At 40.6% G+C, this 16,552-nt stretch overlaps 1 protein-coding gene across 8 annotated transcripts in view; it reads right to left on the reverse strand.

Annotated features, from left to right (window-relative positions):
• The window catches only part of LOC129362146 (zinc finger protein 521), a 112,678-nt gene that overhangs the window by 55,561 nt on the left and 40,565 nt on the right, over window positions 1–16,552 (reverse strand). For 4 of the 8 annotated variants that reach the window (XM_055033520.1, XM_055033513.1, XM_055033517.1 and 1 more), the window contains 3 exons: window positions 5,408–8,910; window positions 5,165–5,249; window positions 4,815–4,847 (listed from right to left, as the gene is read on the reverse strand). In XM_055033520.1, the coding sequence (XP_054889495.1) occupies window positions 4,815–4,847; window positions 5,165–5,249; window positions 5,408–8,554 (3,265 nt within the window). In that variant the 5' untranslated portion in view covers window positions 8,555–8,910. The remainder of the gene's footprint in view (window positions 1–4,814; window positions 4,848–5,164; window positions 5,250–5,407; window positions 8,911–16,552) is intronic. The other 4 variants (XM_055033515.1, XM_055033519.1, XM_055033514.1 and 1 more) reach the window with 3 other exon arrangements.

Raw genomic sequence — 16,552 nt, forward strand, 5'->3', positions numbered from 1 at the left:
AACAGGCCAAGTTGCTCCAGGGGCCCAAGACAAGAGGATATGTGTCAAGGATAATTTTAAAACCCTTAGCAAGAGACAAAACAAGGCTTTCAGCTTCAAAAACTGTTACTGTGTGCCTCCTGTCGGTTTCTCCTCTAACAGCCAACACAGTATGCTTTGCCAGGTTGGAGCTCAGTTAATACGAACATGTGAGAGCTAAATACTGAGACAGAGGAAAACGGGGAGCTAGTGGACAGGGAGAACAGAGAGGAAAAGAGGAGGAGAACAGAGGAGAGCTAAAGGCCTCTCGCTCGCTCTCCTTTCCAGCTCTGTAACGGCCCACAGTGCCTGCTTCACACAGAGCGGCCAGCTGTACAGCAAATGTGCCTTTCCCTCTCCGCCCCCAAACCTTTCCACCCCTCCGGTGCCCCCCCCAAGCCCCCTTCGCCTGGGCTGACCAGGCCACCGGCTCCTCTCTGCAAGAGAGGGCTCCTCCCTGACTTGGCTTCGAGCTCACCGTTGTCACCAACCCAAAAAAATTCTGTAGAGGTGACCCCGAAAACAGTTTTCCAGGATGTAGTTTGGTTTTGTTTGTTTACAGTCACCCTTCTGTGTGCTGCCACCTTGGCAGTTGCTGCTGAGAGTGGGCAGGAGTGAAATGAGGATAGGATAGCAGAAAGAAAAAATAAACAAGAAAGAAGGAAAGAAACAAAGAATAAAAAAAATAAAAAAAAAACTCCAAATGCCCTGTTGCCTTTAAAACTCTTTAAAAATGAACCTAAGCTTTAAAACACGCTATGGCTCTGAAAATCCACACAGGGACATTTGAAACAGAGTGATAAATGGGCCAAACTTGCCCCCCCATGAGGGCCAAAATGTCATAGTTTACAGTAGGGTCAAAGTGAAGCAGTGGGGTTTCATGATGGCATGCTGATAAAACCAAACAGGGTTTTGTATCAGTGAAAGACCTTCAAAAGACCTCTTAAAAAACTAAATAAAAATGCGGAGTTTGTGAAACATTTGCTGAAGTGAGCATCAGCTATCAAAATGGATAAATGTATTGATGGAAAAAAAAATTGTGATCAGGAGGGAAAAAAATAGACATTGAAAGGATTGATACTGACTGCAACAGCTGAAAGCTGTAAAAATCTGTGCGTCTCTGGAGAAAAATCGGACACCCTCGATTCTGTAAGTGTGCCATGCCAAAAAAACTCTAAACTAAAGAGTGGCCAGCTGTCTTCTGGCCTGCTATTAAATTGCTCCTTGGATGGTGGCGATATCATTTTTTTCTCCATAGGAGTATCACACCAGGTCCCCAAACAGAGCGACCAGCTGTACAGCAAATGTGTACTGATCCATCTGGGCCCTGGTAGGCTGCAGCCTCCATCTTAAGACACGTGGGGCCGTTCATGGGCTTGGCTGGGGACGATCTGCAGCACAACCCCTCTGCAATCGTGGCCTCCTTCTCCCTTTCATTTACCTCCATTATCATAGTAAATGTTGAGTAGCTGAGCTCCAGATCCGCCCTTTATGTCTGAACCAGGACCGTCATCATCCAAGCGTAATGTCCATGCATCAAAATCCACTGGCAGTCTTACAGAAGAGGTAGCTACAACCACTTCGCCCTAATGGGAGGAGATGAAGGTGGGGGCTCATTACATTTGCTTTGGAGACACTATTGTATTACACAGGCAGCTAATAAGAATGCGTCTGGCTGAGACGGGTTCAGGTTCTGTTGTTCCATACACTTAGTAGTATAGTTATGTCGCGACACATCACTATATATAGAGTTATCAGTGTGAACTGACACCATGGAGTGGGGCATGGATGAAAACAACACCCCTATGAATCCAGCGTCTGCTCCATTACCTACGCTAATAACGCTGACAGCTGAGCGGCGATGACCCCAGCCCCCTGTTTCCCCTCTCCTGTGCAGATGGCCATTAAAAGGAGAAAGTGTCCCTTTTTTTCTGTGGAGAAGGTATTTAGAGCTTTTTCCAAATTAGATTTTTTTATTTCCTTTTGGCTCTACATTAACTTTGTAGTAATTACAGACCGAAACTTTAACCGTGATCAGCACTTAAAGAACCATTGGAATTCACAGTAAATATTCAGTTTTCGCCATCACTAACCTAAATGTAATTCATTGGGATTTTAGTGGATGAAACAAAACAAAGTAGCATAATATTTTGGAGTGAAAACTTTACACTGAAAAATTATACACAGTTGCCCATATTTCTGCGTCCATTTGCATTCAGTTTTGGATTCACTAATAATCCTGAATAAAATTCAGTGTAACCCATTTACCTCATAAGTCAAAATAGTCCAGCTGTAGGTAAATTAAACTAGGTGAATACACTGTTCTATGAAGGCCTAAGAGGCGTGTCACAAGAACCAAGAGACATGTGGCAGCTCAAAGATAAAGATATTTGGTAACACTTTATTTGACGGGTTATGAATAAGGCTGTCATAATATAAAGACATCAACATCCACCTAAACTGATGAGTTGGGCAAGGAGAACATCATTTAGAGAAGCAGCCCTAAAGTCTGAGGTAAATTATAGAGTTCAATAACTCACATGTAAGTATCTGAGGAAATGACAACTATGAGCTGTGCCCTCCATGAATCAGGTAATCATGACTGAGTGGCAGGAATAAAGCCAATATTGAAAGAAAGCCATGGGAAGTTGCTCTTAGCAGCTTGCCATCAAGACAGCGTGTCTTGATGGAAAACATGTGGAACAAGATATTCTTTTCAAAGGAAACCAAAACAAAGCTATTTGATCGACATGCAAAACATTATAATGTTGGTAGTATTAGTCTGTTATGTTGCTTTTATTCATGAAGGGCACTGAAAAAGTCAGAATTGCTTGAAGTATGGTCAGTCAAATAGAGCGCAATCCTAGAATTCCAGAAGAAAACCTGTTTGAGGGCCGAGGTTTACCTTTGAGAATGACGATACACAGTCAGAATGGGACGGCCTACTAAAAGTCCAGCCCTAAATCAATTTTAAAATCTGTGACAAGGCCTGAAAATGGATGTTCGCATACAATCTACACGCAATTTGACTGAGGTTAAAAAAATATCACTGTTTTTTTAAAGAACAATGGGTAAAAAAGTCAAATGTGCAAAGACAGTGAAGACATGTTAGACTTGTAGCAAAAGGCAGTTCTGCAAAGTATTGACTCACTAAGACTAAATACTCATAAACACCAAATGTTTTAGGTTTTCCAATGAAACAAATTGTGAAAAATATGCAATATTCTGTGCTACTCTACTGCTCCTCCAAGAGACAATTTGTGTTTGTCTTTAAAATAAAATCCCAAGGAAATATCTTGACATTTCTCACTGTTTAATCACAAAATGTAAAAAACAAAAAGAAGGGGTATGAACACCTTTGCAGGAAACTGCAAAGAAAATATCTCTTCACAGACCAAATAAAGGGAAAATAATATTGCAACTATACTATCATCGTTCATTATTATTAAAACTCCATAACATTTAAGCATACTGGGTTTACTCTGTTCACCTTCACTTTTGTTCATATTTCAATAACTTTGTTTCTTCCATATTTTACAAATCACTAAATGAATATGTCTAAGAGAAACCATTTGAGAAGTCAGATGAAACCTGTTATCATGTTGAACACTAAGAAATTGCATATCATAGAAGTAAGACATCAGACAATAACCCAATCACCTATCCTCCTGTTATCTTAAGCTCTCTGAATTCCACTATTATGAGGGAACTGTGTGCTTGTGCGACTGAAAGACATAAAATAACCAGTAGGGGGGTTTGTTTTCTACCCTCCCAGTGTGCTCCGTGACTGCCTTTGCAAGAGAAAGGACTAATGCTGGCATGGTACTGTATTAGGCACCCCCAGTAGACTAGTGGGTGAGCAGATCGCAAAGATGAATACAAAACACACACCTACACACCCTCAGCTCGTCTCTCTCTTTTGCAAATACGCCGCAGAATCAAAATCACAAATCACATGCCTCTGATTGTTTATGCACAAACAGTGGGCCCCTGATAGAATTGCCTACCAGTCCTGATAGAATTGCCCACCGTGTTTAAATTCACCTGCGCCTAGAAGCGTGTCCCAAACAGAGAGGCGGTTTGGTTCCAGATCAATGAGTCTCTCTCCCACTGAAGACAACAGATAATGCAGTGTAATGAAAGAGCCGCCAAACGAGCTGAATAAATGAATGAATAAAGGAACGTGAGACCGGAATTCAGACGCCTACTTACTGCAGGCAAGAAAACCTGTTTTCCAATTGTCTCCTCTCTACAAATTATTCTGCCTGCATACAAATGGCAACCAAAAGTGAAGACATTTTGAAAATGTGGAGACTGGTTTTACACTGGCACTCACAGTTTGGAAATCTTGTAAAGAGTAGGGATAAATTTGCAATATTTTTTTGTAATATACAACATAATGTTCAATTTCCAGTTGACTTAATGTATTTAAATACCCTTTGTACAAAAATATAGTACAAAATATTATACCAACAACAGATTTAAGAGGAGTGCTGATGTAAAAAGGTGCATCAAATGGATACACTAAACAAAAACAAGAAAGGAAAAAAAGTATGGGTATGTGGACAATTATTGAAAAATGTCAAAAGCTTTGCAAGTATTTTTTACCAGTTCTATAAGAGTTTGTTTGGTACTGAAAATAGAATATTCAGCATAATAGAGTAATTTTGAGTTGAGATTTTCTCCTCCACAAGCATGCAAAAACCAGTCACATGCAGGGAAGATGAAACTCAAAAAATAATGAAAGCACAACACTTGGGATGCATTTGATGGTCAAAATATTAAAATAATTCCACCTATTTGGTGATGTGATCCGGGCACTTGTAAGCCTGAATGAGACAGGGTCAAATATTTCAGTATTTAATCATAATGTTTAATATATGATTCATCCTTTATAAAGTGGCCAAAAATCTTTCTGTCATCGTTATAAATTAATTGGGAAAATTTTCCTTACTTATTTGCATACTTCATAAATGACAGTCAGAAAATCATTTCGCAAAACAGCAAAACAGTTACATTTTATATCTGAAGGCCACATTGATTGATCATATGTCATATTATAGACAAACTGATAAATTACACAAGTGCTGCTGAAGCAGAAACAGAACAGATTATCCATTTAATGATAAAAATCATTCTTTCCTACCCAGCATGTGGTTGGCCACATGAACTTGGATGTCCCATTCGCTGTAGAACACCATCTGACATTTGATGCACTGGTATGTCTTCTTCTATGAATATAAAAACAGGAATCAATGACAGGCTCAAACAGAAGATAATTGTAGCTGTTTCAGCAATTTGATGAAGTGACACAAAAAAATATTTTCCTAGTCAGTTGCTTAACTTTAGAAATGTTAATCTAACTGAATACAAAAATGACCAGCAATACCTCCTCAGTTTGAGAGGGGCTGGCTCTCGGCATTGGTGACACTTGGGGAGTCTTCAGCTGTCCACTGTTGCTATCCCCTGCTTGTTCTCGATGCACCGTCTGGACATGGTTTTGCAACTCAGTCTCAGTCTCAAACTTCACATTGCAGCTGGAACAGCGTGTCTTGATGGCAGACAATGAAGATGTAGAAGAGGAAGAGGATGATGAAGAAACACCCTTGCCTTTTCCATCTCCAGGACTCATGCTCTCTCCTTGAACCCATGCAGCAGTTGTTGCGGGAGTTGTGGCCTGCTGCTGCTGTTGCCTTCCTCCATTAACTGTTGGACTGGAGCTTTTGGAGCCAGCGGCTGTCACACACGATGCACAAAGTCCGTAAGGCAGCCCATTGATGTCCAGCTTCACTAGGTCTAGTTTGGACCGGAAATCTTTCAGGCAAGAGGCACACTTAAAAAGCTTTTGAGTGTGGTGTGGCTGTTGGTTTTGAGAGATTACATTGTTGCGAGTCATAGGCTGGTTGGAGGACATAGTACCTGTCTTCTGCATGTGAAAGGTACCATGGATCTTGAGCTCCAATGTTGAGGTCACTGTCTGCATGCAAACCACACAACGAAAACCTGTCAGAGAGTTCCTTAGGTCAGGGTGCATCTGGCAGTGCTCAAGAAAGTCTTCCTCGCTCTGCAGCGGCATCTTACAAATGCGACAGCTGCCTGTGTCCAGACTCTTGCTATGGGTTACCTTGTGCTCTGTAAGGGTAAGCAAGGAAGGGAATCGTTCCCCACAAATTGGACACATGTAGTGCTTTACAGGCCCAAGGTGAGTCTGCATATGTTCCCTTAGCCCAGCCTCGGAGAAGAAGGTACGGGAACAGACATTGCACTTGTGATTGCCCTTGATCATTTCAGCTTTTCTTTTGATCATTGCACTCTCACCAGGACGAATATTGTGATCTCTTAATTGGTGGTTAGTGAGAAGGGATTCCATGGTGTAAGATGCTCCACATATTTCACACCCATACATGGGCTCTGCTGTGTCCACCTCTTCTTCACTTCCATCATGGCTGTTCTGTGACTCCACTACAGATCCTCCACCTGCTCCTGGACCATGGCTGTTAGTTAAGAGACCTTGGATTTCAACGTCTTCTTTAGGCTGGCCATCCCCACCACTTATAGCAGAGCCATTAGTGCCACAATTTGGGGTCTTTCCCTCAAACACACAGTGTTTCTCCCTTAAATGCTTCTCTAGAAGGACAATGGCATGGAAGGCTTTACTGCAGAAACGACAGTTGTACTTCTTACTGTGGGTGGTAATGTGGCACTGGAGTTCCACCTCTGTGCCAAAGGACTCTCCACAAAAGATACATCGGTGAGCACGGCCTTGATTCTCCAGATGGCTGTGTTTAACGTGCAACTGTAGGTCAGTCTCATGTCGGAAGTCCCAGTTGCAGGATGTGCAACGATAAACCTTCTTCTCATTGCTGTGCTTTACAGCCAGGTGAAGTTGAGTAGACACCTTTGAGTCAAAGACTTCCTGGCACAGAGTGCAGCGAAAAAACACAAAAGTATGCATGTCAAGGAGATGCTTCTGCAGGTCATCCACTGAAGTGAACTGCTTGTCACAGCTTTCACAAATGTAATATGTGGAGGTAATCGTGAAGTGAATGGTCACATGCTTCAGTAAGGATTCTTGGTTGGGGAATTCTTTGTTACACTGGGGACAAGTGAGCTGAGGCTGTAGACCATCCAAATGAGTTTTGAGGTGAGTCTGGAAAAGGTCTAAACTTGTGTACTTGGCACCACATTGGTTACATATGAACTCACTGGCTGTGCGTGAGACAGAGCTGCCTTGTTTTAGCATGGCAGTTTGTTCCACAGATATTGGTGAAGAGGGGCTAAGAGTGCGCAAAGATTTCTTTCCATTGTTGATGTAGTTCAGAGCCAGAGGAATGTTCTTGTGATTCTCCTTAATGTGCTTGTTGAGTTTCAAAACACTGTTAAATATGGGTGAGTTGGTGCAATATGAACAGGAATAAACCTCTACTATAGGTTCCTTGGGAGTTACAGCCAAGGGTGAGTCAAATCGCAGACTTCCTCCATCACAGTGTGTCTGACGAACATGCTCCTCTAATGTAGCCTCAGTCAAAAACCCCATGAAGCATTGAGGGCAAAAGAAGGCATTACTCTCCTTGGCAACTGGACTGGGAAAACCATGGGAGCAACGGATGTGTTCCTGGAGGGCATTTAGGTCACTTAACACCTCAGGGCAAAAGTTACACTGAAGGAGGGCATCAGGCAGGCTGGCTAACAGGGCAGCATGGTCTTCTGCATTGTGGACCTGTTTAAGATGTTCATTTAGGTTTAACAGTGAGGGTAGAACCTCCAAGCAAAATTGGCAAGTATGAGCTTGCTCTGGCTTGTCCAGATGCATGGTTCGTAGGTGAATTTGAAGTACAGCCAAGCTAGAGAACACTTGCTTGTTGCAGTAAATGCAACTGTAGGAGATTTTAGGCTGCTTTGAGGATCTCCCTCCCAACTCAGATGTGTTCTGAGAAGCTCTCTTTCTCCTTCCTCTTGTCTTGGCCACAGGTGCTGCCGCCTCCACCATCGTAGAGCTATCAACAGAAAGATTGGAATCAGGAGTGGTGCTAGAGACAGAAGTGTAGCCCACAGTGAGCAAGGAAGGGCTGTTGCTATGATTACTGGATTCTGGGAGCTGGTGAATGTCCATATGAGAATAGAGGTCCTCTACAGACAAAAAGTGCTCAGAGCAGATGGTACAGGTGTGGCCCTTCCTGTCCCGGCTGTGGGCCTGGTCGATGTGGGTCAGCAGGGTGCCCTCATCACTAAAGGGCTCATGGCAGTAGATGCATTGCAGGGTGGCCCCAAGGCCTCCATCCTCGGATGGAGAACATTCAGGGTGACACTCGGCGATATGCCGCTGTAGCTCTTCTGGGACATCAAAACCTTCCTCACACCTACTGCACTTCCGAGTTTCTTTTAGCTTCCATTCGTCAGCTCTATTAAAGCCTGCACTGCCACTGTCTTTGCCCCTTTCATGTACTTGCATGTGGCCATGGAGGGAGCTGGAGGAGAGGAAGCCTCGACGGCACACAGGGCACTTGTGGGGTTTGTTGGAGGCGTGGGTTTTCATGTGGATTTTGAGGTGATCGCTGCGGGAGAAGGCGGAGTCACACTCTCCACAATGGTACTTCTTATCACCAGTATGAAGCTTCACGTGTCGATCTCTGCTTCGCTTATGTTTAAACAGGCGGCTGCAAAACGTGCAACTGAAAGGGAGCTTATCGCCGTGACTCTGTTCGTGGCGTTTGAGGAAGCTTAAGCGGCTGAAAGACTTATCACAGAACTGGCACGGGTACGGCAGACCAGGACCTCCTTCCTCTTCTCCAAACTCATAGTCCTCGCAGTGTCCTGGAGAAGTCTGATCTTTACTGGAAGGAGATGATGCTGGCCAAGAACAAGACGGGTCATCCTCAAGATCTGCACCGTCTGGAGAAGAAGATAGAATGAAGTAAAAAACAAAGTAGAAAAAAGAAAAACAGAAAAAGTGCATTAGCGAAGTGCTTTCTTAGATTTAGTTCAGTTATTTGAATAGAAAAGGTAGAGCATCCTGGAGTTATTTGTCAAAGTTGTGAGACTGGTGTATGAATTCAGATTTCTTTATAGTACACTTAATTTTGTTCCTGTTCTTCAGCAGGTTCAGCTGAAACAATGCCTCTCCTTAGGTGTTATTTGAAAAGTAAAATTTAAATATGCAATTTAAAAATATAATTAGAGAAGAGAATAAGTGAAAATACTTTTACTACAATTAACCTTGTATGTGGCCATGTAATGGCTTAGCCCACTGTGATTCAAAACACAATCTTTCTGACATTTAAAGCCAACACAAGACAATCGGTGTACTTTAGGATGTAGGCCCTGCATGAGGTAAATTAGAACATTTCTATTATTCCTGAACACTCACTAGAATATTTCTTTAGAAAAACAAAAGCCCATCAAAAAGACCTAAGTCAATAGGAAGGAGGGAAAAAACAGCTAAATCCCTGTTTCAATAAAGAATGAAAATCTGCCACTTAGAATACAGTTATGAAAAAAATATATATATTATTATTTCTTCATGAAAAAAAATCATTTCAAAACACAATTAATTCAAAATCAAAAAGCCTTAGTACCACTTTTGTTTGTATGGTATGTGCAAATTTGAGAAAATCATCAGCTGAAGCAGGGAGGCAAATTCAGAGAGGACAGGGAAGAGGAAACGGAGAAGCTTAAATACCCCACTCAAGGCCGAACAGGTGCAAAAATCAACCAAATATATACAAAAAAAAAAGGCTCCTATTCTTTATTACAAATACTTTAAAGTCTCCCAACATAAATCTCTTCCTTGCCAACATTCCATTCCAATGGTTCATTCTGTGCTGATATGAATGGAAAACAGAGAATCCTACTTTCCAAAGGTTCAAAGGGTTACAGACCACTTCTTCCCGCTGCTGAAGTCTAAATGCTGTGAACTTCCTTACCTAAATAACAACGTAATCCCAGCCCCTTCAGAAAAAAAATGTGTCAATAGGCCATAACTTGGAAAGGGAAAAACAAGAGGAAACTGCTGAGATTTATGAGAGGGAAAAGCATAAGCTCTTTCCAGGATCCAACCACTTTACTTTCCTTCAACTGAGAAATCTAAGTCTCTCTCCCTCTTTTTTTCTCTCACTCTCCATGTCTGTTGTTTTTTTGCTGTGAGATCTGCCCTTTGTCAGGATATCATGCCCTCTCTGAGCACTTACCCCCATCAGGGCCTATCTTCAGGAAACAGATGGGGTCGGAGGCCATTCCCTTGCCCCTCCAAACTGCTGAAAGCGGCACATTGAGAGCCCACCTCCACACCGTGGCCCTCCCGGAAACCTCCCACCCCTGGCAGGGCGCCCACTCTGCACACACATCTCACTCAAGGAGCGAACCTTGCCTTATTTACTCGCTTTATCTCCCATCCATGTCTCAATGTTTTCTTTCTCTGTGGTTTGAGGGAGGATGAGTGACTCAGTGCGATGCCCTCCTCCACAGAGGGGGCGGATCTGCCCTATCTCGTAGCGCCTCTCAGGGTACAGAAGAAGAAGACAGTGCAAAAAAAATGACCTCAGCCAATGCCTTACAGTCAAACATATTGGCTTGGAGACAATAGTATAAAACAAACAAATAAATGGGGCTGTGTACAAGGCTAAATGAAATTCTACTGACTTAAATGAGGATGAATTTGCCTAGAGACATTTCAAAGCTGTCAGGACAACCTTCTTCCATTTTGATGTTTGTTTACATGATGTACATTATTTATTTAGTGACTTACTCTAATAACACACATAAATAAAATAATGTCTGTGTGGGTCCTGAGGGGAGTTGCAACAGTTCTTGAGTTAAATTGATAAAAATATGATGTTTAGATACATAAACTGATTACAGCAGACCTGAAATATATGGCACAAATAACCCCAAACTAGTGAAATGAGTGAACAATACTGCTATTAAAATCTTATGATGTATCTAATTTGCAACAACTTTCTTTCATCACACTACAAAATTGAGATTGTCAGTGCTAAGAACCAAAGGCCACACGATATTCTTTCTTTTCTTTCTATAAATCACACAGCCGTTTCTCTGACGTACAACCATACTGTGCAGGACTATGGTCCAGTGCTGGTCTGGTGTTTCCGATAAAGGCTAGCAAAGTCTTAATTTATTTCTAATTTAACAAATTCAGCTTTTGTATTTTAGCTGTGGTCATATTTCATATTATTATACCTCTTTTAATTAAATTAACAAGTAAGATACTTCTGCAGTATATACAGTTGTTTGTAACAAACCATTAATCCTCACCCATTCATTCTGACTCTACCAATTTCCGATCATTTTTAACCATCCAACAATAATACTTTACATTGAGATGCAGGGAGAACATTATGCGTCAACATTACTTTTGTCTAGCTCGGCTACATAGCCACAAATTAATGAGTACATCATAACCTGAGTTCAAATGCAATATAATTTTATTTATAAATAACTTTGAAACATCATTGGCCAAAGTACTGTACACTAAAACAAACAAAACAACAATTTAGACATTAAAGCTAGCACCTCAAGCTGAGAAAAACAATATGATTTAAGAAATTATTTAGAAAGAGGAAGTGAGCCTCTTTCTAAATAATAAATCAAATAGGCATCTGATTTTCAAAGGCAACTCATTCCAAAATTTAGGCAGCAACTTGATCACCTCTCAAACAGCAAAACATTTGTCTTTTTCAGCAGCCATTGTACAGAGCATATAGTGGTAAAATGAGCTGAAACATGCTAGTCTACTCATAATGAAGTGGAGTGCTTACAAGGTGAGATGAAGGCCCACTGATTATGCTATCAACATCTGGGGATTTTTGTAACGGATAAGTTTCCTGACACCAAAAACATTAGCTTAGACTAAAATGAAACTACAAAAATGTGCAAAAAAGTTCATTTTAAATAATAGGTTCCGTTGAAAGAACAAAGCTCACACAGTAACTTGTGTGTAAATGTGAGGCTTTTTACAATCTAAGAGACTTTTAAATGGAACAAAAGATAAATATGGATTTTACAAAAGCAAAATGTTCCAAGAAGCAACTTCATATTCACAGTGGGCAGTCTCAGGAGGCACAAGCTGATGGTTTCACCATATCTCTCACATTTCTTTGACCTGAACACGATTAAAACATTTTTTGGCAAGACATCAAACAATCAGAACATGCAAGGCAAACTTACAAGCCTCTTGCAGAAAAAACAAGAGGCTTTTTTTTTAAGGTTGTTATTCACAAATCCTGTGAAATGGGGCCTGAAAGTCCATGAGAAGACAACACAAAGCACCATGTAGTGTGCCAAATATGTGGTTTTGACCTTTTTTTGTTACTAAACAACACAATAATTTCTACCAATAAATGATGAACGTCTTAAAGAATATGTCACCATCTTGTTTTCAAAAGAAAACCGATGAACGGTTCATTAGAAAGGCAACATATTACTGTTTTCCTCACCTATAGACAGACACACCAACTTTATTAGTAGCACACCATCTACTATTCCACAAAATCTACTTTCACATCTGAACTTATATGTGCACATGTCATGCGCAAGCATCCACAGAAAGAAAAAGCAGTGGCCGAAACAAGTGTGTGAACAACTGCAGATGAAAGAACAATCTTCCTCTGGAGACAAAGAAGAGGAAAGAAAGAGAGAGACTTGTTTTCTTTTCTTTCTTCACCCAGACAAGAAATGCCCAGGCCTTAGCAGCAGCCTGAGTAAATAAAAGAACGGGCCTTACTTCCCTGTCTCTCGGGCTGGGGGCCTGTGCACGCCAGCGCTCTCTGTGCTTCTGCCAAAGGGGATGCTGGGGCCTGAAAAACTACACCCTGCAGCTGAAGGGCTGTCTTTGTTGGTCTGCCAAGGCCTTCCTGAGCATCCTCCAGCCAACAGCCTGTCACGTCCTGGGAGGAAGACCTCCATCTTAAGGCTTGTCCCTCTCCGGGAGTTCTGTCCCTACCCCCCTCCCTATTTTTTTAAGGTCTCCTATATGGAACAAAACAGCTTGATATAAAGTGACGCTGTAGGGAATGATGAAAAATGAGTCACAGCCATATTAACTAAAAGAGTAAGAAAAAGCCAACTATGCTACAGGGCATAAAAACTGTTTAACAAGTAAATAAAAATCATGCTTTGTCTGCAGGTTCTGTGTTGCCTACTGCATGACGAAGACGTCTGTAGTATTGTGCCAATTAGTTATTTCCTAATTCTTGTGGTGTAGAAAAAACATTAAAAAAAATTCCTTCTAACACGCAGGTCTCAGTTTCCTCTTAACCAGTCTGAACTACTCTTTGTGCTCCACTTCCTCCGTGTTCATTTATAGCACCTTCTCCCAAAGTAAATAGTCTTGCTCAAATACGATTCTTAATGCCAGGAAAAGGTAGGTGTGCCTTTTTAATACACAGTGGCACAGCTTTCAAAAGCCCTGAGGAATGCGTATTTATGCAATTAAATATTTTATATATATATATATATATATATATATATATATATATATATATATATATATATATATATATATATATATATATATATATATATATATATATATATATATGTAATAGAGTCATTATTTATCCTGATGACATTTTCTCCCATTTGGTAAGTATTACGCATGGCAGCATAGCTGTCTGAAAGCTGGAGTGCTGTAATTGATTTTAGTGTGTTTTTTTTTCCATATAAGACTAAAAGTAACTAAAGAAGAACAATGAATACCACTAAAACAAAAATTGGTGCATTGGTGTTCTGCTTTACAGTTCCACAATGCTATTTTCTTTTAAAGCTGTTTTTAAAACAGATGTCCTTAGAAAGTCAAGTGTCTTAGCATGATACACCAACACAAAGCATAATTACAAATTAGATGACACATTTTCTGTATTTTTAAATAATATTAATAACCTTCATTTAATCAAATTTATTTCCAAATTTATTCCTGAAATTTTACTTTATATTTTATGGCTAAATTATTACATTTATCCCTGGCAGATAAATTATTTGCAGTAATCTAAGAGCTTTGTTTCTCTTAGGAACATTTTTGAAAAGATAAAACAATATAAAAGGAGTAGCAGTTTTGAAATCAAAACTGCTATTGGACTTTTTTTCTTGAAAATCCTTTTTACCCTTCTCAATAATCAGTGGAAAAATTTAGCCCTTTTTGTAATTGCTGACAAATTTTTACTTGTTTCCACTAGTATTTTGGCAATCAAACTGAAAGGCCTCCTTGCCAGCAGCCTAATCTTTAGCTCCCTCCACAGGTGCTCTATCAGAATCAGCTTGAAACTCTAACTGGGCCACTCAAAATGTTTATATCACTTCCAATCAGAAAAAAAAAAACATGTAGGCAAAATTAAGCAACTGTTTCAACCCTCAATCTGCTAGGGGTATGAATAACTTTGAACTTAGCTTTATATTTTCCGGACACCTTTTTAAGGGCAAAGCTTCGAGAAAAGCAAATCTTTGTGACTCTGGAACCAGATTATTTTGGCTTGTCACTGATGTAAAGCTGCAAATTAGGTCTCTATAATTAAACAAAGGCAAACTCTTTCCAAAAATGTATTTACTACAAGTCATTTGCTGCTTTTAGAGCAAACTACACCTCAAAAGCAGAAGTCTGGCCACCCTTTTATGCACCCAATCTCATCTCTTTCTGTGCTGTAGTAGAGATCTGTACGTGGCGGTTGTCATAAGAGAAGCGTTTCTGTGAGCACATTTGTGGCACATTGGGGATTGGGGGATTCATTGAATAAACAAAAAGCTGACAACTTGTCTGATGTAACACCATGACCCTGCTTCACATTCAGGGTGGGTGGGGGGGGGAGTCTTTTTACAGTTACTGGGAAAAATGGTGAGCCTTTTCCCATGAGACAACGCATGTGTCATCTCCACACTTTTCCCTTTCTGAAGCCCAAATAGGAGCTTGTGTCTGAACAGAATGTTGTTGTGTGTATGGCTCTGATTGTGACACAGTCATTTAGGATCTAATAGCGGAGGTGGCGAAAGAGATTTTTCACATTAGCGAAGATGCCTTACACTGTCTGTGACAAAGACATGGGTGGGGAGTTTTTTTTTTTTTTTTTTTTGTTTTTTCTGGAACTGATACCAGTCAGACGAGCAAATCACTCCGTTGAATCGGGACTGAACTCAGAGGATGCACATCTTTTTGGAAGAGAACCAGCTTAGAGATTTACTCACAGTGGTCCTGCTACATCCCTGTTTAAGACATCAAATCCAGTCAAAATGAAACACTGATTATTTCCAGAAGCTTTAAGCAAAGATGGCAGGTGGCTAGTTAGGACTTTTTGCAAATAGTAAATAAAAATACGGATGAATGAGGAAAAGCTGATGCATTTTAAGATAAAATTTCCAGCTACAGATATTGTGTAGTCTCTGTGTTAAATGTGTGTGCACAGACTCATCTGTCTCTTGCTTTCTTTTCTTTTTTTTTTTTTTTTAGCAAACACAATATGTTTTTACACATCATTGGGAAATGTCAGGTCCCTCTCCCCCTTTGCTTCAGATCAATCAAATCCACCAAGCTACATGATGAGAAGGAGGGGTTGAATGAGACAACTGGAGCATCTGTGCACAAGGATGCCGTCTCTTAGTGGACATACTGGGAAAAAAATGTTGGCTGAAATAGGGACCCACTTCCCGCAGTTTCATCAGCAAGTTACTTTGGCCAAACATCACGTACGTCCAAAACACAAGACAACACAAAGCTTCAAGGAGAATTGCTCACATCCCCAAACTGCAGTCAGTGGGGATATTTTCACGCCGGGCCTGACATAAAGAGCCGAAACATCAAGCGCTGCTCTGACTCTGTGGTGGGGGTGTCCATTATTCTGGCCCTCATGGCTCTGTCTCTCAACCATGGGGAAGCGGCAAACTGTCAACCACTTTGTCCACATTACCCACGTCCCCCAGCTCAGACAGGAGCACTTGGTCACTGTCCCAGAAATCTCAGTGCCCCAGTGGCATCCAGGGAAAGTTAGACAAATGGAAGGCCAGAGGAAGAAAAGTAGGCCGGCCAGTCATCCTTTACAGTACCAGGCTGTTTTTTTTTTTTTTTTCTGTGATAGAATGACACAAATTGGATTATATCGCAAATATCAGTGCATGTAATGTTTATCAGCATATCAGCATGGAAGGCTGAACATCTGATAATGTTACAGTGTTTGAATTATAAATGGATCTCAGTGAGAACTATCTGCTGGGTTTAACATGTCTAATCTACTACAACACCATGCTGTTAAGGCCCTGACCCCTCAGGAAATTTTATTTATAGTATTTGTGTCCATGCATTGAAAAATATCTTTGACTACATAGCAGATATTTCACAGTCCATTTTTCAAATCCAAGTCAAATCTCTGGTCTTAGTTGACTGAAAAAAATGAATATCATAAACATGCCCTCTATACTGTCTATGACCGTACCTTGAGAATTCAAATCTGATGCTGTTTGATCTTAGACTTAATGTAATAAACACAGTTATAATTTATTCTTGACATAAAAAGCAATAACTTATATGAGCTACTTC

This window comes from Poeciliopsis prolifica, unplaced genomic scaffold, assembly GCF_027474105.1.
Source record: "Poeciliopsis prolifica strain line A6 unplaced genomic scaffold, Auburn_PproV2 SCAFFOLD008, whole genome shotgun sequence".
Classification (NCBI taxonomy): Eukaryota; Metazoa; Chordata; class Actinopteri; order Cyprinodontiformes; family Poeciliidae; genus Poeciliopsis; species Poeciliopsis prolifica.